At 41.4% G+C, this 20,839-nt stretch overlaps 1 protein-coding gene across 3 annotated transcripts; it reads left to right on the forward strand.

Moving 5' to 3' along the window:
- The first annotated feature begins 5,606 nt into the window (after positions 1-5,606).
- Positions 5,607-11,551, forward strand: LOC142389841 (uncharacterized). Of its 3 annotated transcripts, none has more exons than XM_075474995.1 (5): positions 5,607-6,183; positions 7,589-8,073; positions 8,531-8,693; positions 9,236-9,884; positions 10,002-11,551. In XM_075474995.1, coding segments are annotated over exons 1-5 (1,578 nt in total). In that variant the 5' UTR covers positions 5,607-5,904; the 3' UTR covers positions 10,004-11,551. The 3 variants fall into 3 exon arrangements, with proteins under 3 accessions (XP_075331110.1, XP_075331109.1, XP_075331112.1); XM_075474994.1 differs by having other exon boundaries at positions 5,608-6,183; positions 7,586-8,073; XM_075474997.1 differs by having other exon boundaries at positions 5,609-6,183; positions 7,586-8,073; positions 8,531-8,597.
- Positions 11,552-20,839: the final 9,288 nt, after the last annotated feature.

Genomic DNA, 20,839 nt, shown 5'->3' on the forward strand with positions numbered 1-20,839 from the left:
AGCTAACTGAAGCTAATTAGCAGCAAGATGCCTCCCTTTTCCACTGACGATTACCACAAGCTACTCCAGAAGATAGCAATACTGGAAACAAAAATGTATCGGCTTGAAGTGAACGTGGAGATAAATGGACAATATGGGAATGAAACTACTTTGCCAGTATCCCAAAACACTGAAAGGGAGCAGGCTAACAGGAAGCTAACTGGCACCACCGGGACATGGCAGGAGCCTGGTGTAAATGGAAAATATTCAACCAGTACTCCCTGGAACTCCCTTGGTGCTAAGCCAAAACACTACAAATCGCCTCCCTCAGATGTGGGAAGACGGTTATCAGGCAGAACCCAACACCTGGAGACCCACAATGACTCCGAGTGGCCTGCACTATCACACAGGAATGTCTCTACCCCGATACCAAAGAAAAAGCAACGATGGACCGAGACCACCACCAAAACCAGGAGCAAATTGCCACAAGACACAGGAATACTGCTAGAGAACAGATTTGCTCCACTTTCTCAAAATCCTGACTCTCCAAAAGAACGCTCATCTCCCAAAACCGGAGAAAGGTATGAGGCTAAATTATATGCTAAAAGGCCACAGAAAGAGCTAACCACTGGGCCTCAAACTCTGATAGTGGGTGACGGAGTTGTGAATGAGATAAAACGTTTTTGCAGCAAGAAAAAGACCAAAATACTCTGTTTTAGTAACGACATGGTGTCTGATATCTCAAAGAAGATCCTGGACATTGTTGCTGAGCATCCGACACTGAAATCTCTCATCATACACACAGGAGCCCTTGATAATGTGAAGCAACAATCGGAGGTATTAAAACAAGACTTTATGGACCTGGTAAACAAAGTTCGATGCACCAGTACAGAGGTGTTTTTCAGTGGACCTCTACCAACAGTTTGGAAAGGAGATGAGAGATTCAGCAGACTGATGATGCTAAACAGATGGCTCAAAGACATGTGTGCTGCTCATTCAATGAACTTTATTGACAATTTCAACATCTTTTGGGGACGCAGGCACCTCTTTAAGGCAGATGGATTTCACCTTAACAAGTCAGGAGTTCAGTTGCTAAGCTCCAACATTTTTTACTCTCTGCGTCACACATCAGCAGCCGAAGTGGTAAGAAGGGCGGGGGAGTTGCCGCCATTTTTAAATCAGTCTTTCAGTGCAAAGAAATTTTACTTGGTGATTTTAGCTCATTTGAATATCTCTGTTTTTTAGTAAAGGGGGATCCAAAAGTTATCTTCCTAATCATTTATAGACCACCAAGATACCCAGGAACTTTCTTTGATGAGTTTGCTGAACTGCTGTCAGTTATCTGCACTGACTATGACTTTTTTATCATAACAGGGGATTTTAACATTCACATGGACAATAACATGGACACTAATGCCAAAGAACTCTGCTCTCTACTTGACACTTTTGGCCTCCTTCAACATGTGAATGGACCCACACATACTCGAGGCCACACACTGGATCTGGTTATCTCTAAAGGTGTTGACATTTCATCTGTTGATATCAAGGACTTGGCGCTCTCTGATCATTTCTGTGTGTTCTCTGACTTACAGTTAACTCCAAACATTCAGTTAACCCGTGTGTCTGTTAGAAAAAGGTACATAAATGAAAATACCAGTGCTAAGTTTATGGAAGTTATAGCTATGTCATCAACTGCGAGTGCAGAGACAGTTGATGAACTCTTAGATAACTTTAACTTGAAAATCTCAAATGTCATGGATACTGTTGCACCTGTTAAAAATAAGATGATCTTGAGCGGAAAGCGAACACCATGGAGGAACACTATGATGGTAAAGGCCTTGAAAACAGAATGCAGGAAAGCAGAGCGTAAATGGAGAAAAACTAAACTTCAAATTCACCATGACCTCTACAAACAAAGTCTTTGTAATTTTAACCACGGGTTACTCCGGGCTAGACAGCAACACTTATCTGAAATGATTAATAAGAACATCAACAACACTCGTGCTCTGTTTGCTATGGTTAATAAGCTGACAACCCCCCCAAAACAGATAGTTTCAGAACTCTGTTACACAGAAAAATGCAATGAATTTGCTTGTTTTTTCAATGAAAAAATCAAATCTATAAGGCTAAATATCAACATAAATCAGCAAAATAATAAAATGACGCAATCCTTAAAACCACCTAGGAATCAATCAACTATGATGTCAGAATTCAATACAGTTGACCAAAAAACCATAGAAGAAACAGTCCAGCATCTTAAACCATCAACATCCTGTCTTGACACAATGCCATCTGACTTCTTTAAAACTATTGTAAGCTCTGTCCAAACAGATTTGCAGCAAATAATAAACTGCTCACTTCAATCAGGCACGTTTTCTAAACCCTTAAAATTAGCTGCCATCAAGCCACTCCTAAAAAAGACAACATTGGATGCTTCCATTTTAACCAACTACAGACCCATCTCAAATCTTCCTTTTATAGCCAAGATTGTTGAGAAAGTGTTTTTTAATCAACTCAGTAACTTCTTGAACTCCAGTGGACTCCTTGACAAATTTCAGTCAGGCTTCCAACCTCACCACAGTACAGAAACGGCTCTTATTAAAGTGTTAAATGACATAAGGTTGAACAATGACTCAGGCAAGGTGTCAGTTCTGGTCCTGTTGGATCTCAGTGCTGCATTTGACACTGTGGATCACAGTATACTGCTGAACAGGTTGGAAACCTGGGCAGGACTCAGCGGGACAGTCCTAGAATGGTTCAGGTCCTACTTGGAGGAGCGGAGTTGTTTTGTGACCATTGGAAGTAATCAATCTGATCGAGTGGCTATGACATGTGGAGTTCCTCAGGGGTCAGTTCTTGGACCCCTTCTGTTCACCCTATACATGCTGCCTCTGGGTCAAATTCTGAAGAACTCTAAAGTCAACTACCACAGCTATGCAGATGACACACAGATATATCTCGCACTGTCTCCAGATGACTGCAGTCCTATAGAGTCATTGTGCGACTGCTTAGAGCAAGTCAGAAAGTGGATGAACCAAAATTTCCTTCAGTTAAATCAAGAAAAAACTGAGGTCATTGTGTTTGGCAACAAAGAGAAGAGGTTTGCTGTCAGTAAACATCTTGAGTCACTGTCTCTAGAAACTAAAGACCAAGTCCGGAACCTCGGCGTGCTGATAGACTCAGACCTGACCTTCAACAATCATATCAAATCAGTCACCAAATCAGCCTTTTATCAACTTAAGAACATATCCAGAATTAAGGGTTTCATGTCCCAAACAGATCAGGAGAAGCTGATTCATGCTTTCATCTCCAACAGACTTGACTACTGTAACGGTCTTCTGACTGGACTTCCCCCAAAAGAGTCTCAAACAGCTGCAGCTCATTCAGAACGCTGCAGCCCGAGTTTTAACCAGAACAAAGAGATCAGATCACATCACCCCAGTTCTCAAGTCTTTACATTGGCTCCCGGTCAGATACAGAATAGATTTTAAAGTTCTGCTACTCGTCTACAAATCACGGAATGGTTTAGGTCCAGAATACATGAATGACATGCTAGCAGAGTATAAACCCAGTAGAGCTCTGAGATCTACTGACTCAGGTCAGATAGTGGAGCCCAGAGTTCAAACTAGACACGGTGAAGCAGCTTTTAGCTGTTATGCTGCACACAACTGGAACAAACTACCAGCAGAACTGAAATCAGCCCCAACTGTAAGCACTTTTAAATCCAGGTGAAAAACATTTCTCTTTCGGTGTGCTTATGGTTGAGTTTATATTTTTCTTTTCCCCCCCTTCTTTGATTGCTTTAATTTTTATTCTATTTTTTCTTTTTTTCTTTAAATTGCTTGTTTTTATGCTGCTTTATGCTGTTAAATGCCTTGTCTTTATGTAAAGCACATTGAGTTGCCTGTGGTATGAAATGCGCCATATAAATAAAGATGCCTTGCCTTGCCTTGCCTTGCCTTGATGGGCTCACACGCTGATTTTGCATTTTGATTTTTTTTTTTTTGTTGTTGAATAAATAATACAGTCTGATTTGTCATTTCCTGTTGTTCATCTGAGGTTGTATTTAACTCAATTTAATACCGGGACAAGACTCAATGACTTTTTTCTTTTCTTTTTTTTTTACCTGGTCCGTAGAACTTTTGAACTGAAATAGGGTTTACTTTTCACCTTGAATGTTTAGGATAATAATATAATATAGTAGCAGAGAATATCGTACAGTTAAAGTGACATTGAATGACATTGTTACATTTTTCAGCACCAGTGTGTAGGTTGCATCGTAGGACTGTAGCTGCTGCAGATGCAGCGACTACTTTTTATGCAAAATAAATGGATTTAAGAACACTGAACTGAACTGAGAGATGATTGATGTGAGATGAAAGAAGACAAAACCAAAGCTTTGATGCACACCGATCTGGAGCTTTTCAGATCTTAGTGACAGTTTAAAAATGTGTTATCCATTACACACAGCAGCTTTTTGTATGATGCTACAAGGCATCGTTGCTTTTTCAAAGCTTGATATATTATTCTGTCACAAATATGTTGCGACGTAAGAAGCATTTCTTCTTGAAATGTAACAGGGTAAAAGTCTAAAGTAGTAAATACTTACTGTACGTGCAATATCTTAAAAAATGGATTTGTTCCCTGTTGAATGAAATACAAAAAAGTTCAAATAGTACTTGAATAACTATTTTATCAATCAAATAACAGTTGAAATTCTGGTAAGAAACTGTCAGTCAAACTTTGGCGTAAATATTTTTTTAAAGAACACCTGCAACAGATGTTAGCACAAAATGGTCTTCTGTGTTATTCTTCAACACTAGAAATCTATGACGTTGGGCAGTGGCTGTATGGAGGAACCGTGCCATAAAACATAAATAAACTGATTCTCAAGAAAGGTGATTAGTCTCCACATCCTTGTGCACTCTCTCTGGGTACTCCGGGTACTCCGGCTTCCTCCCACTGTCCAAAAACATGCATGTTAGGTTAATTAGTGTCTCTAAAATTGTCCTTAGGAGTGAGTGTGTGTGTGTGGTTGTTTTTCTCGTTTGTCTCTGTGTGGTGGTCTCTGTGAAGGACTGGCGACCTGTCCGTGGTGTGTACCCTGCCTCTCGCCCGATGACTGCTCAGATAGGCCCCGACTGACGGATTAAGCGGGGATAGAAAATGGATGGATGGATGGATCCTTGTGCACATCTGCTCAGGCAACAAAGGTGGAAACAGAGATGGCAAAATAAAATACACACAAAGGCAAAATAACAAAAGACAGAGAAATAAGAACTTTAAAGATAAGATTAAGGTGGAATGCAGATTTTAGTGAGAACTGCACATTCAAAAGGAATATTTCACCTAAGTCTGAAAAGATGCTTATGGTGGCCTTTGACAGAAAAGTGCCCTCTCCAAAGTCTGAGCATGGCTGGCACAACACAAGGGCGCTTAACGCTCAGATCTTATTTCAAAAGTGCAGTTATGAAATTAGTGTTCGTTCAAAAACGACAAGACTTTTTAGCCAGTCCTGTCAGCATAATATAGAGTTGCCTATGATAGAGACCCCATGCAACTCTGGCCTTCACTGCGGCTGTTCACAACGCGTAAGGTCCCCCACCGGACATGCAGTGACAGCAGCGCACATGGCAGCAAGGGGGAGGGGGTGCAGTCACTCCCCGTGGCAACCCCCCCACTCGCTTTGCTCCGAACGGAGGAACACACTGGCTACAGTACACGCCTCCTGCTCTTCATCTACATCGACAACTATCCGCGGCGTCTTGTCGTCTCTCTGTGCGGTGGTTGAATCCAGGCCAGTGCGCAGCGGCACCTTCTGAAGTCAATCAGCTCTCCCACCTCCGCTCAGGCTTTTTAATCCGCAGGCTCTTCGGATAGCACCTCTCCGCCTGGCGAGAACATTGTGTCCTCGGTAGAAACAAAATGACAGCCAAGCATCGGAAAGGGAAAAGCAACCACAAACAGGATGATAACTTCTTCAAAAATGAAGTTATAGAAACAGAAGCGCGCGCAGGAGGGAATAATTACACTCTGCTGTTGGTTTTAATCGCGCTTATTTTGATCGGCGGTGCCACATGCGCGTGGTTCTGTTTCCAGCAGCACCAAACTTTAACCTACTTAACAGACAACCTCATGGGCATTCAGATGAAGATAGTGAAACTGCAGTCCTTCCATGAAGAAATGCGACAGTCAAAAAGTAAGGTAAGGACTGGAAGTGGTGGAATGCCCTGCGAGTGCGAGAGCGAGTGTTGCACTGAGGATGTAAGAGGAGAAGAATGGCCTAACAGCCCCTTTAATGAATGAACAGGGCATGCTATTTTGGCCAGCCTATAAATTAAACAAACACTGTTCGAAAAAACAAGAAAAGGGCCTCAGGACACGTCTAAGTTGTAGTTAGGAAAGTCAAGAGCTGCAGGCCTCTCTCAGATTTCGAAATGCCAACAGCTTCACTGGAGTGAACACAAAACGCTGCTATTTCTAACATCCGCACAGCTGCTCAGGGGTGCAACGATGATTAGTCCAGACCTACCAGGACGCTGACTTTAGCTCTGACTCCTGATCAAATCTTTTCACTACCCAAGGTGTTTTTCTTTTATTGTTTTTCTTTTTCTTTTTTACAGTTTGCACTGGAATACCAGTCAGGCACACAAAACCCGAGCGGTGCATAAGATGCTGCTAAAAATAATCATAAACAAGACAGTGATGGGTCATGGTTATATTTAGTCTGATTCTGATACCAAACACCGGTTCAGAGGCTGTGTGCAGGCCATCTGAAGATGGTAGAACAGAAGAAACTTGGTACTTCATACCATAAGCAGATGTTACGATCCATCAGCATGAATGAACTGAGCCTGCTATGTCATGGCTGTCTTCAGCTCCACTTTCACTGTACTTCTGCTGTACTTGTACAGTACCTCATAGGATTTCAATGTTCAAGTTTCTGAATAGTCATGCCTTCCCTTGCCTTATGTGGCTTCACTTTCAATTAAAAAAAGTCAGCGTAGCAAAAGTTTTGCCCTCCAGCAGCTCTGCTAGTTCAGTCTTGTTGAGCAAATGTTTCCTGCCCAATCGCCAAGCTGTTGGTGACTCATGAACGTGAAAGTCTGAGGATGGTGCAGGGATGTATGCTGAGTCAGGAATTTAGAAACAAGCATGCAGAATTACCACATGATCCTGTTTAGCGTGTACAAGCTGGGTTCAGTGATCTGGGATTGGCTTCAGGGCTTTTTTCTTTCGTGTAGCTTCTCCCTTTTGTTTCTTTGTACTTTGTTCAGATTTTTGGTGTTGATACTTGCAGATCATCTGGGACAGATCAAATTAATGCTTCTGTAACCAATGCACACGATTGTTTTCACTGGTTCTATTGATTTGATGTACTATTTAACTTGATTTTATTTAACCTCATTACCCTCAATATATATAACATGGTGTTGCTGATGAGTTAATTATTGAAAAGGCCAAAGAATATTAACCTAAAACTGCCTTTGGTATTTCAGAACTTGAAAAGCAACAAAAAAAAATGTCATAACCTTGAGAGTTAAGAGACTTGGGACTTGTAAAAACTCAGCTTGACCTCACACCACTCCTGTGTGTCTCGTTGCAGCAGCCCATGTCGGAGAGCATGGAGGCCCGCCTGACTGCCCTGGAGGAGTCTTATGCTCTGACTCAGAAGCAGGTGGGCATCGCCTTGGGTACAGCTGAACAGCTCAAGACATCTGACCTCCCCACTCAGGTTCTGTCCCTCCACACCGAGATGAAAGCCCGCCTGGCAGAGATGCAGCAAGCAACGGTGTCTGTGGAGCAGCTGAGCCAGCTGCAGAGCACGCTGAAGGGGAAAAGTGAGGAGTTTGAGGATGTCAGGACTCAGTTGGAGGGTTTGGCCACACAGAACGGTGAACTATTCCAGAGGTTTGAGGCCGTAACAGGAAGCCTGGGAGAGGCGGAATCGAAGCTGGAGGAGAAAAACGGTCAGATCGCTACGCTCAGCGCCACCCTGGATGGTCAGGCCACTGAGGTGCTCAGACTGAAGGATCAGCTAGACCAATACCAGTCCCGATTGGAGGCCAGCATACTGGAGATGGCTACAGTCAGGTAGCTCATGGGGGGGTAAAAAGGCAGCTTTTGGAGCTGTGGAGCAAAATAGCTCACCTCCTCTGACCCATAACTTTATGTTGACTTAGTGAAAGCTCTGTTGGCAGCCACCGTCTGCATCACTTTGTTGCTCTAGTCCAGTGTTGCTAGGCCTCACTGACTCACTGATTGCACTGATCTGTGTAAACATGTCCTTTGTGTTGCTGAGTTCTGAGGCTGATTGGTTTGCTCAGGATATCCATTGTATGTAAAGTGGACACTCTTTGAAGCCTATATAAACCTCAGCGATAAGCAGTTTAAAGGCTTTCAGCTTGGCAGACAGCAACATAACGAGGCCGATGGTTTCTTTTTACCTGTGAGATGAGGAATGTCTTCTATATGATCACTCGCAGACAAAATCAAGGCAAAAAAAATGTATTAAGTTTTTATATATTCTAAAGAATGTTCTGTTTTTCAGGGAGTTGCTTGAAAACGAACAGTCCCAGCAGCTTCAGCAGGCCGATGTAGAGGAGCAGCTAAATACGGTACGTCAGAGTCTGCAGGATCACAACTCAGCAGGCCAGAGTCTGCAATCTGAACTCAGGGCTCAGCTGGAGAACATACAGAAAAAGGTTACCCAGGTAACCAGCACACAAGCCAATCACAAGTCGCATGATGATGCCGTTCAATTCTCCTTTTGTTTCACTGCATTTAAGAAGTCAGTTGTTGTTGGTTACTTCTAAGTTTCCTTCGGGGTAGTGAGTGACTACCCAGTGAGAGACGGGTTGTGATTTAACATACAAACTGCAGGTGCCTGTGTGAAGGACACATAAAGAATATTTATTCAAAATAGACAGTTTTGTGTTATCCAATGTTATCCAATGTCAACTATAATGACAGAACACGCCTGACTCACACACATGCTGTCAGCGCACATGGTCCCTTTACTATTTCTGTACACTGTGTGCCCGTAGGGAGCCTTAATGAGATTATCATGTCATTAATTTGAAGGAGCTAATTGCTTTTCACGGAATCACACATGGTATAGATCCCTTTTTGCAATATAATTTAAATGACATCTAATTCACAGAGACACCTGAATGTCTTGATAGCCAACTGACACATGATGTGCTCCCCCAAAACTCCAATTTACTATGATCTAAATCTGCATTCCTTGTCTTAGCTGGTGGGAGAAACCCAACCCCCTGCGGAGCCTGTGGAACAGATGGAGGAAGAAACCGCTGCAGCAAGTGCAAAGGAAGACGCAGAAGAAGGAGCAGCAACTGGAGAGGAAGGAGTAGCTGCTGCGACCGAAGAGGAAGAGACAGAAACGGTAGCATCCGCTGTAGAAGAAGAGACAGTTGAAGCAACCGAAGAAGAGGGAGCATCCTCTCCAGAGGAAGAGGGCACACAGGCAGATGAACAAGAAGAAGCTCCCGTGGAGCAGGAGGACTCTGAGACAGAAGAAACTGGTCCTGAAGAGGAGGGAGAGACACGGCAAGAGGAGCCAGTTGTTGTATCAGATAAGGAAGATGTGGATGCAGCCCAGACTGAAGAGGAGAACAGGGAAGATGACGATGAGGAAGTTCAGGAGGAGTCGGCACCTGAAGAGGAGAGTCAGGGAGCAGCAGATGAAGACGAGGAGGCAGAAGGAGATGAGGAAGATAAAGCAGGAGATGTGATGGAATCTGAGGGAGAGGAGGAACTACGTGATGTGGAGGAAGAAGGAGAGGAAGAGCAGCAGGATGTAGCAGCTGAAGAGGAGCCACAGGAGGCAGAGGAAGAGGAAGAGGAGGAGTCATTAGAGGATGATGTTTTACCAGAAGACGAATGTAAGAAAAGTTAATTGCATTAGATATACAGTAAATCAATATATGTTTTTAAATAGTATCTCCTGTATAATCTATCATATCCCCTCACGACCTGTTCTCTGATTTACTGTTTTACAGAGAACATGTCACCACAGGGAGATCTTTCTCCATGCTTGACGCATCCATCAAGAAGAACAGGAACTTCCTCAGACTAACGTCACTTTCTACAACATGACAGATACTGTAGGGAGGCAATAATGTTTGCTGTTGCTTAGGTTCAGTGTTCTTTATGTGATTGCTTTCTCAAAGACAGACCTAATCTTAAGAAGGAAGTCACTATGCTGGAGTCCTTGTACCGCACAATATCAGATGACTGTTAAGTGAGTCATAGCCATTTAAGGTTGACCTGTCAATAACAACCTCAAAAGCCTTAATCCATAAAAGAATGACTGTCTTTCTACAGAGAATTTTCCACTCTTCATAAATCCCACTTTCTTTTTTGTCAAGCTTAGGCTCTGCACCAAACTGGAAAATGAAAGAAGCCATAAGACATAACAAGAAACCAATGCTGCCAATGAGCTGTTCATTGGTGCACTTGAAGCCATAAGTGACGTCTGTTTTGGTGATATTATTATTTAAAAAAAAATTTTTTTTTTCAAAATGTTTTTAAAGTACAGCAATTAAGATTGCTTTTTTTTTTTTTTTTTTTTTTTTTTTTTTTTTTTTCCTTATTTTGAAGTTCTTTTTCGTAGTTCAGTTCTGTAAACTGGAGTCTTTCTATAGTTTGGGACATTGTCTTTTTTAAACTGTAAATGCTGGAGTACTCCACAGACAGCTGTTAGGTTTCTTCATCTGAATTCTACAACTTTATACTTTCAAACGCATGATTTAATTTTCTTTTTTTTTGGGGGGGGGGGGTCGTCGATAAATCACAAATGCTCTCTGCTTTGACCTCTGAAGAAAAACTGTTGTAACTTTCAAATAGCAAAAAAAACAATAACTCAGGGACAAATTATTTTCCTCATTAATTGAGAAATGCCGTACAGCTAAACTGCAATTTAGTTACTTTAAAAAACAAAAAACAATCCCACATGAGCTGGTCATACTTAACAAAAAAAAATCAATATTCTTAACCATTATGTCACAGCATATGATGTAAATGGAGAGCATTGCTGAAGAGACAGTCTCACGAGAGGTCAGTGCACACAGCAGTAGCTACTCAGGTTCAGCATACGAGTCAAGCGGGATAAACGCTTCACTCTGCAGAGTCGAGTTTTCATGGCTTCAGGTTGTGCAGAAGGGTTTTGTAGCAGGAGGTGTAATCTTGGATCCAAAACAATGGCAGACATCAGAAGGAGAGGCAGGGTGTTTGTGGCTCTGCCTCCACAGGTCTTTACCCCGCAGAAACGGAGCAATTAAAAGCTGAAAGACTAGGTTGTGTTTCCCTGTGATGCTGTGAAGATAACTGTGAAATCTCATAAAAAGCAAAAATGAGATAAATGTTGGGTCTCTGCCACACAGAATGAAACCTGTGATGAGGGCAAACATGTTACCATATACTGTATATGTGCATTTTTACTCAATCTGATGTTCAATGTGCTGTTTTTGCCAAGGCTTTGGTTTACTGTCAGCATAACATTTCTCCTGTTTTTGAAATAAACCCTGGTTCTTTCCATTTTTATACTTGATTCTGTGCTGCTGCATTACATTTATTATGACCAGCGGATCTGGGCAAACACTTGCTGATGGGTGTTTTATAATCCTGAGGCCGTATTTATAAAACTTCTCAGTTCAAAGAGTTGCTTATAGTGAAGAAATTCTAGGAAAATTCTCTAAAATTTTGGGAATTCTGACCGAAACTGAATAGATCCATGGATAAAGACATTCCTTAAGCATCTTAACTTGTAAAAAAATAAATAAAAAAAAACTGCCGTAGGGAAGGGGACATTTATAAGGCTGAGGCTAAAATGGGGAAAAGATGAGGTGTCCTCGAGACAATAAATTAAACTGGGTTGTTAAAACGCTGCAGATTAGATCAGGGATTGTTCTACTCAATCTTCGTTTATGGAACGGCTTATTAAGCAAAAGCACACAAGCGAGTGTGAATAATGAACTGAATGAAATCCAAAAAAATGTAGAGGAATGGCCACACTTATAAAAGCAATTTGTTGTTAAAATGAACAAGAAAAACCACGATGAATCCAAATTTGAACACCAGATTCTTGCTTTTCGTTCAACTACAGATGCGCTGTGCATTTTATAAACCTTCTGCTTGAGAACGGGAGCAGTTCAAAGAAATCGTTGATAGCCACTGTTGCCTTCAAATGAATTCCCCCGATGAGTCCTGCGACTGTTATCTTGGAATATGCCCATAAAACCTGTGAGAAAAAAAAAATCTTTCGTTAGGAAATCTGGTCATTTCATCCATCAAGGACGGCTGACTTTATTTTCTGGCTAATTGCCGAACCTAGACCCGGTCAAGGGAAGCAAACCCAAATCATAAGGATGCCCCCGCAGGCACAAGGAATGACGGATGCAGCTCTTCATCTGCTACTCTTCTTACCCCGGTGGAGCGTCTCTGTGGAACAAAATCCGGTTTGGACTTATCGGACCACTTTACCTTTTTCCATCCATTCCTCCATTGTCCAATATTTATGTTCCTTACAGCATTAAAACCTTTTTTGTTAGCTTTAATGGTTTTCTTAAGTGTGCAGAGTCTTAAAGCACTCTCAATACCCTGACTTTTCTTCACATTGTATATCGAGTGGCGTGAGTCGACTCGCTGTGAGTTGCATCCTTGTATAAAAAGTATTCCATAAGAGAAATGTATCTAAGAGTGTTAACTTAAAGGTAAATTCCCTCATGTGGTGATAAAACGCCAACAAAAACTATCGCACCTTATGATAAATGGGTATGGGTGTGGGGTGCCCCAGGGCTCGGTATTGGGGCCTGTGCTCTTCCTTCTGTATATACTCCCTCTAGGTAATATGATAAAGCAACACAGAAACGTGTCCTACCATCTATATGCAGATGATATCCAGCTGTACTGTACGTTTAAAATTACTGAGCTGCACAAACGGACTTCTTTGATGGACTGCTTGACAAACATCCACCAATGGTTGAACAACAATTATTTAAAACTCACATAAGACTGAAAAATTAATCATTGCACCAGATCACAAAATCCCTGAGATCAAGCAGTTCATTGATAAGGATCTAGGCTGGTCTGTTAAGCCTAGTCTTAGGAATCTAGGTGTTCATTTAGACTCGGCAATGTCTCTCGAGCAGCAGTCTAAAGAACTGACCTGAAACTGCTTCTTTCACCTCAGGAACATTGCCAAATTAAGGTCACTGGTCTCGAAGGCTGAACTTGAGATGATTATCCATGCTTTTGTTTCCTTTCGATTAGACTACTGTCACAGCCTTTTTATCTGTTTTAATGAGAAAGACCTGGATCGTCTCCAGACTGTACATAATGCAGCTGCACAGCTTTTAACTCGTACTAAGAAAAGAGCTCACATCAGCCCCTGCATATATCTCTGATCTGATTTATCACCATACATCTGCCCGTACACTGAGATCAGCAGGTCAGAGGCTGTTGGTTGTTCCTCACACTTCCACACTTGAGGCGACCGTTCCTTTCAGGCATTGGCCCCCAAACTCTGGAATGCCTTGCCGCTTTCACTAAGGTGCTCTGAATCTGTGGACTCTTTTAAGAAGCAGCTGAAAACTTTTTTATTTAAGCAAGCATTTAGTTAGACAGTAGTGAACTTACCTATGTCACCACTTATATATATATATATATTTTTATCTTGGTATGGTCTTTTTTGTCTTTTATGATTTTATAATTATTCATTTGTTTTATTGGTGGCGTTTTCTTATAATTGTTTTTATGTATTTGATTGTAAGCACTTTGTGATCTTTATCTGTGAAAGGTGCTTTATAAATAAAGTTTACTTACTTTCTTACTTATTACTTCAGCATATACATTTTGTAATGCAACATATTCATAAATGTATGTTTTTACACTTTAGAATTAGAGTGAATAAGGATCTTTATAGTTTTTGCCTCCGGTTTTATCAAAACTATAAACTATGCTCAGTATTTCAAGGAAAACATGCTGCCGGTTTTATCCAAGCAGTCCGAGAAGATGCTTTTTTTTCTCAATGTCTGCTGCAAACTCAAAGCCAGACGAGTCTCTTTATTCTTTCATGTACTATTTCTTCAAATAAAACGTGTTGAACTGAGGTCTCTGCAGACTTGCTTGCATCAGCCGTTTGTAGACACAAAGTCTAAATTGATTGTGTATGCATCATCCAGCAGGAAGTCTGTCCCCCTCTCTCTCTCCTCTCTAGCCTGCTACAGTCATTTTCTCCAGCCTCTCCCTCTCATCACTGCTGCAGTGTTTCAGCGTCTGACCTTCTACGGGAAACATGCAAGCATTCGTTCCCAGGTAAGTTTCGCAGGACCTGAGTCCTGATGCTCTAATCCTGGATTCTTATCTCAACCCTTTTGTTTCGAGATTCTCAGCAGGACGGGGTACTACTCTGGCAAAACTCCAGGCCTTAATCTATATCATCTTTATGTAGAGAAACTAAGCTTACCCCAGCGGCTGTAGATTCTTGGAACTGAGTTGCAGTTATTGATCTTCTTGATTTTCTGTTCTAACTGTACTTGGTCATTACAGGCTTGAGGCTGCATTTCCTAAAATCTACTTTGAGCAATTCGATAAAAATGTGCAAATGCTCAGTTACACAATTGGGCAGGTTTTATTACTTAAGAGAAGGTGGATAAAACTCCTCTCACTCTGTTTGGATTTGTTGTATCATTATCATTTATTTTTTTGTCTAATTTTGCTCCGTCATTCTCTAAAATCAGCCAGCGAGACTGCACATTTGTGGGTGGACATTTCCACCTATGTGCACTATGAACAACAGAGTATGCTGCTGACCAGGATTCAGGGTGATTCCACAACCAAGAGATCAATAGCAGTAAAAGTGTAGCAGAGGAGGGGCTAACAGCTCTGAGGGCAAAACAGGAGCCTCTCCTCTGCTGCTTGCTCAGCTCTTTATTTGTGTCTGTGAAGCCACTGGCAGATATCCTGCTTGCATCTCTTCAGAGTGGCCTTCTTTCCTAATTGTGTGTATTTCCAGACAAAGTGGGTTTTCTTGGTTAATCACAACAGCTAGATCGATTATTTAAATGTAGAAATGAGTTGCAGGCCTCACCTGCTGTTGCAGCGTGAAGTTAAATTAGTTAAAGTTAAAGTTAAATGCGCTCACATGAGTTTGGATGTAGAACTTTTTCATTCTGATCTGGTTAATCCATTTCCTCATTTTATTTGGTTCCTTATATGAGTCCATAATATTTCATTTCAGTTCTCAGTGGTTAACACTGGAATTGTTCGGATGCCTAATACTTTTTGCAAATATTTATTATGCAAATGGTTTCCAGTTCATTTTGTTAAACTGCTGGTGTCAGTACTGATATATTCACGTCTTTTTTATCCCTAATTCCAGATGTAAAATGTAGTGTTTTTGGAATATACACTGGACAACTTACTGTACAACCAGAGTGCCCACTGGTAGACATCTCCTTACTGTGTTCCTGTGTTTTTTAGGTTGTATTTGGCTCCAGTAAGGGATGATGAAGCAGAGTCTCAGAGGAAAGCAAAGTCTCGTCATGCCAGACAAACTCGTCGGTCAACACAGGTTAAAAAAAGCAAACAGCTTGGAAGCTCAGGTTTTTAAAAAATGTTGTTTGACTGTTGGCAGACATGAAGCTGTGTAAATATCCTGCAGGGTGTGACTCTTACAGACCTGAAAGAGGCCCAGAAGACCTCCGGCCTGTCTCATCAAGATGGAGAGAGGGAGGAAAGACACTCTCTGGATGACAGGTCCTGTCTCAGTAGAGGCTTTGCAGATGACAGGGGAGATAAGGCCGCTCTGACAGAGTCCACAGAAACAGCCGAGATCAGTCTGAAGTGGAGCAAAATGGATGAGGTTATCAGGAGAGATTTCTTCAAAAATCACATTTGGGCTGTCTGCAGTAGAAATTGTTCATTTGTAACATTTGCTGATATTTGTGATGACATCTACTGAATCGTTGTCTTATTTGTGAACAGGAGGGGAACATTGAGCGCAGGTTAGAGTCCTTTGCTGAGTCTCCAAACCAGAGATATCTGTCCTACAGCAACAGCTCCTTCAGAGGTGAGATGTTTAGTTGAAATTTTTTGTTACTTAATTTTTTTCCTCATTGCTTGAGGAAATATTATGACCACAGTCCCTATATTCAAGACACTAACTTTTGAAATACACATCAACATGTCTTTTTTTTAATCAACAATTCCATGATTTTCCTCTGGATGTCTACATCATAATGATCCTCTTTTCTTTTGTTACAAACATTTGAGGAAATCGCATATTTCACAATTTTCAGTAAGTTATACAGCCAAGACTTGACATGTATTTGGACACTTGACACACTTTTTTATTATGTTTGCTGTTTTCCAATACAAGTTACAGGCATGTAACGAATGGGGCATCAAAGTGCAGATTCTCAGCTTTGATTTGAATGTACTCAAATACACATCAAAGGAAGGGTTAAGGAATTTCTTATATTTTCTTGAGATTCCTTTGCAGGCATCGATTTGCTGAAGTCTTGGCCACGTAGACATCATCAACCTAGCAGAAAATTCATCTTTACCTTCACAAACACCCGGGTTGACTGCTTTAGGTCCTCGTCCATATGTACAGTATTGCACCGTCATCAATGAATACTAATGAACACTGATGATCGAGTACTGGTACTGGAAGCCGTTTACAGCCATGCCATTACACTGGCTCCATCTGTTGTAAAGATTAGACTGAAAGCTTCATATCATAGGCATTCCAAGCCTTCCCTATTCTTTAACCTTACTGTCAGTCTTTCATCTCTCCAAAGAATCCTGTTTAACGGCTGCTTTGCCTTGTTAAAGTCTAATCTTTTTGAGACTTTTTCCAAGTCTAATCTGATCTTTATTCTTATAGCTTATGAATGTACCAAGTGTTTCACTTGTCAAGTCTTCTCTTCATGCAGACTTGGGGAACGATATGGCCTCTTCACCTGGCTTTAAGCTGTAAAGAGGTTTTCCTGTTGAAACGATCCTTCAGTTATCCAACACTATTCTCTTTTGTGGATTTCCAGGACTTTTTAGTATTTCTCATTTTCTTAAACATACCAAACTCTTGATTTGGCTATTCGTACTGTCGCACACTGTCCCCGCTAAGTCTCTTACAGACTGTTTTGCTTATTTTAACTGAGTGTTCTGGGTTTGCAGCAATAGCTCTTAGATGAAACTGTAGTCAGTTTTAGATGGTCGTGTCTGCTACACTGAGAAAATGAATGAAGCAATAGCACATACCTGTCCACTGGAGAGCTTTTGAGATAGCTGTGTGAATACTACATTTGATCTCCCCTAAACCCTTTCGAAATAAATTCTCTCAAACTGAAGCTGCACTTTAAGCCCCCGTTCTTTATAAAGCTGTAACTTTATTATCTTTGGATGAAGAGCTAAATTAACAAATATTGGTCTGGTGACAGCTATATGTGAATATGTTGTTTCAGTTTAGCCATATAGTGCTCTCTATAATGTCCAAGACAGACAGAGAAATTTAAAGTATCCTTTGTTAACCGTCGTGTGATGTTAATCGTGATTTGAATCATTTAAACCAGAGACATTTTCCCACTCCTGAGTCAGTCAGAAAAGAAATGTTCAGTACTGGACATGATTCTTTGCGTTAAACTTTTTAACCAAATAGCTTTGATTAGGAAATACATTGAAACCAAATAGTTGCTCTGTCCGTGCAGTTGGTGAGAGATGGTGGAGAGATGAAAATCAGAACCCCGTTGAAGATGCAGCACTGCTGAGCTTTGCAGCAAACCACCGACGCAGACGCGTGGGTTTGGTTGAGGACACAGCGGTGAGTAGAAAACTTTTGTTAGCTTTTGGTTTGATGACAATCAGCCACCACAGGAGAAAGATGGGTAGAACCTTGTTTTTACCACTAGATGGAGGTGAAGGATTGCTCATTGTATTTTTCATGCCTCATTTACCACAGGAGAATTTACAGTCCACCACAAAGTGCTCTTAAATACAGAAACCCCGAGAGAGTGTTTGTTCCTTAAGTGAAGTCATGATGTATTTTGTTTAACAAAAAAAATGCAAAGCACAACAAATAACACGATTTATTATTGCTGGAAAATGGTATATTAATGTTAAATATGTGTCAGATGAAATTCAAATACCAAAAAAAAGAACTGTTATTTTTTTGAATGAATTGATTGCACCATTGTTTCACATTCACGCTCTGCCTCACCTGAAAGCTGAAATGTTTCAAAGGCTGCACTTCTTGGGTCTCTGCTGTAACATATGAAGATGCACTGCAATTGTAAACGTCAAACATGTGTTCAGAGATTATTTTAACTAGAGGAACTGGTTGTTATCTCATAGCAAGATGGTCCATGAGGAACAATCCCCCCTTCCCCCTTACTCCCTTTAAGTCACTTTGCTTCTTCACATCACATGGCTGAGGTGTCTCAACATTCCATACCATATTGGGCAAAACTGAGATGCTCTCTGCTTGGTCTTAGCTTGGATTCAAAAGGATTGACTGTGTTGTCTCTTCTACCTTCTTAACTGATACCATTCCACCCCCCCAACTATGAACCCTTTTAACTGAAGCCTTCTGCTTGTTGCAACTCACTGGTGTTTGAGTGGAGGTCTTCTATTAATTTGGGCTTTAATAAAGAACATAAAAATTAAACAACGAAGGCCGTGATTTCAACAAGATTATGTTGAGGGTATAGCTAATCATGGATACTTTATGCAATGATGCAGCATAAATGGCAAGTGGTTTTCCTATGGGCTGACTCCGGGTCAGCGGTTCAGCCGTCCAACATTCTGGAATCTGAAACGGAGATCTGTTAGTAACATGAGAGCATTACCAAGAGGACTATATCTGTCTGTGATAATCATAGAGGTTGCATCAAACGCATGACAGGCTGTCTATCACCAGAGCCAACCTCTGCATGACTCCATGATGATCTGAGCAGATTTTCCACATATACTTTAACAACAGAGAAAAAGACAGGTGTGGAGCAAGATAGATTCTGCTGCTGGATGGTGAGCCCTAAAACTAACAAGAATACATTTAAAACTGCTCTTTCTGCCACCATGCTAATTAATCCTGGATGTGATCAATGATTTTATCTTGCTGGTGGTGCGACCGCCTCTTCCATTTTTGCTTTGGATCAGGGACGTCCATATCCGGTCCTCGAGGGCCGCTGTCCTGCAGGTTTTAGATGTTTCCCTGCTTCATCACACCTGATTCAGATGAAATAGATCACTTCAAAAGATTGTTAAGCTCTGCACAAGCCTGCTAATGATGCATTAATTTGAATCTCCTTTGTTCATGCAATTACACACTTCCACAAATTATTTGACTTTGATAAATTTGTGTTTCTCAACGAAGACAGGAGGGGAAACCCTTTCTGCACCTGATCATCATTCCAGCTTCAGAAAATGTGGTTCTAAATTCACCATTAAATTGATTATCTTTGGCTTCCCATGTACTGTTAGACCCATTTTTACCCCCACAATACATTATTTTAATTGTGTCTTTGTTTTTCTTATTTTACCAGAAATATAGTACAATCCTGCAGGGTTCACTAGCTTACAAGCACAAGTGATGACTAGTTCCAGTTTCACTTTTAAGAATTTGCATGTTTTATTTTAAACCAACTGTCATAAAATCGCACGCTGACATAAGCACACGGAAGCTACCATCACAAGCCTTTTCAGAAAAAACTCAAGATATAAGCAGAAGACACCACATCACATTCTTTTCCCTTCACTTCCACCTTCTCAAGTTTTTTTTTATTGTTTCTCCTTTTGTGTTTCTGTTCAGGTTGTATCTGTTCTGTTGCTCTTTTCATCTGTTTGCCTCGAGCAGGGATGAGGGAGTTCTGTAACGGCAAGGTACTGCGAATGAACCTCACTATAAAAGGAAGATAGTGCAGAGCAGGTTTAAGCAAACGATGGGAGAAAATGGAAGGAGGGTTTAGTGGGTTCCTTAAAGGCACAGTTTGATGGAAAATATGTTTGCCTTTATTGCCAGAGATTAGGTGAGGAGATAGCCACAACTCTTTTATCTATGGTGAATATGAAGTAGTATCCTACTGGGCCAGTCCAAAGGTAACAAAATCCACCTGCTGGCCTTACTGAGCTTCACTCATTGACACGTTAAAGTTGTGCAGTGCCCTAGACATCCACAGCTTGTTGAAACGAACAAATACAGCACACGTTTCCCACAGTTTTGCCCAGCTTCCTGTCTCTATTCTAAGCTAAGCTAACAGGCTGCAGCTTTATCCAAGCATGAGCATGCCATCAATCTTCTCACGTAACTCATGCCAGGAAAGCAAATATCTCCCAAGATGGAGCAACAAAAAAATGTCCTGGAAGACAAAACGGGAACTCAGACTGCGACACAAGAATGAAATCAGCAACATGGAGGGGTAAAATAAATAGTCCCTTCACTTTTGTCGGTTAAAACCTGATGTAATTTAAACATGTCTTCCTAAGAGGAGATGTGTCAACAGTGCTGCATTAACAGCGTGTACCACTTATACTGAAAATGTCTCCTCTCCATCACACTACGGGGCCCGCAGTTATTCAGCACTTCACAGTTGTTGATGGCTCCTCAGGTAATGCTGTGTTGACCGTCCAGAACACAAACTGCTGCCACCCCCTCCTGTCTTTGGCTTTGTGCACCACCCCCCACCACCCCGCGCCTGCTCACATCAGTGGACAATTTTAGCCCCCAGCTCTGACTCTGTCCACAGCAGAGCCTCTGGCAGGCTGCCACACAGAGCTGCCAAAGTTGAAGACTGCGGGGAGAGGCAGGGGGTTGTTTGGAAGGGTGGAGGGACAGGGAGGT

This window comes from Odontesthes bonariensis, chromosome 10 (assembly GCF_027942865.1).
Source record: "Odontesthes bonariensis isolate fOdoBon6 chromosome 10, fOdoBon6.hap1, whole genome shotgun sequence".
Taxonomy (NCBI): Eukaryota; Metazoa; Chordata; class Actinopteri; order Atheriniformes; family Atherinopsidae; genus Odontesthes; species Odontesthes bonariensis.

What these genes read in the sequence shown, in the direction of transcription:
- LOC142389841 (XM_075474994.1), top strand. Translation starts at nt 5,905, where the DNA reads ATGACAGCCAAGCATCGGAAAGGGAAAAGCAACCACAAACAGGATGAT. An exon ending in CTGGAGATGGCTACAGTCAG is followed by an intron (nt 8,074 to 8,530) that starts GTAGCTCATGGG and finishes TCTGTTTTTCAG; the next exon opens with GGAGTTGCTTGAAAACGAAC. An exon ending in TACAGAAAAAGGTTACCCAG is followed by an intron (nt 8,694 to 9,235) that starts GTAACCAGCACA and finishes TCCTTGTCTTAG; the next exon opens with CTGGTGGGAGAAACCCAACC.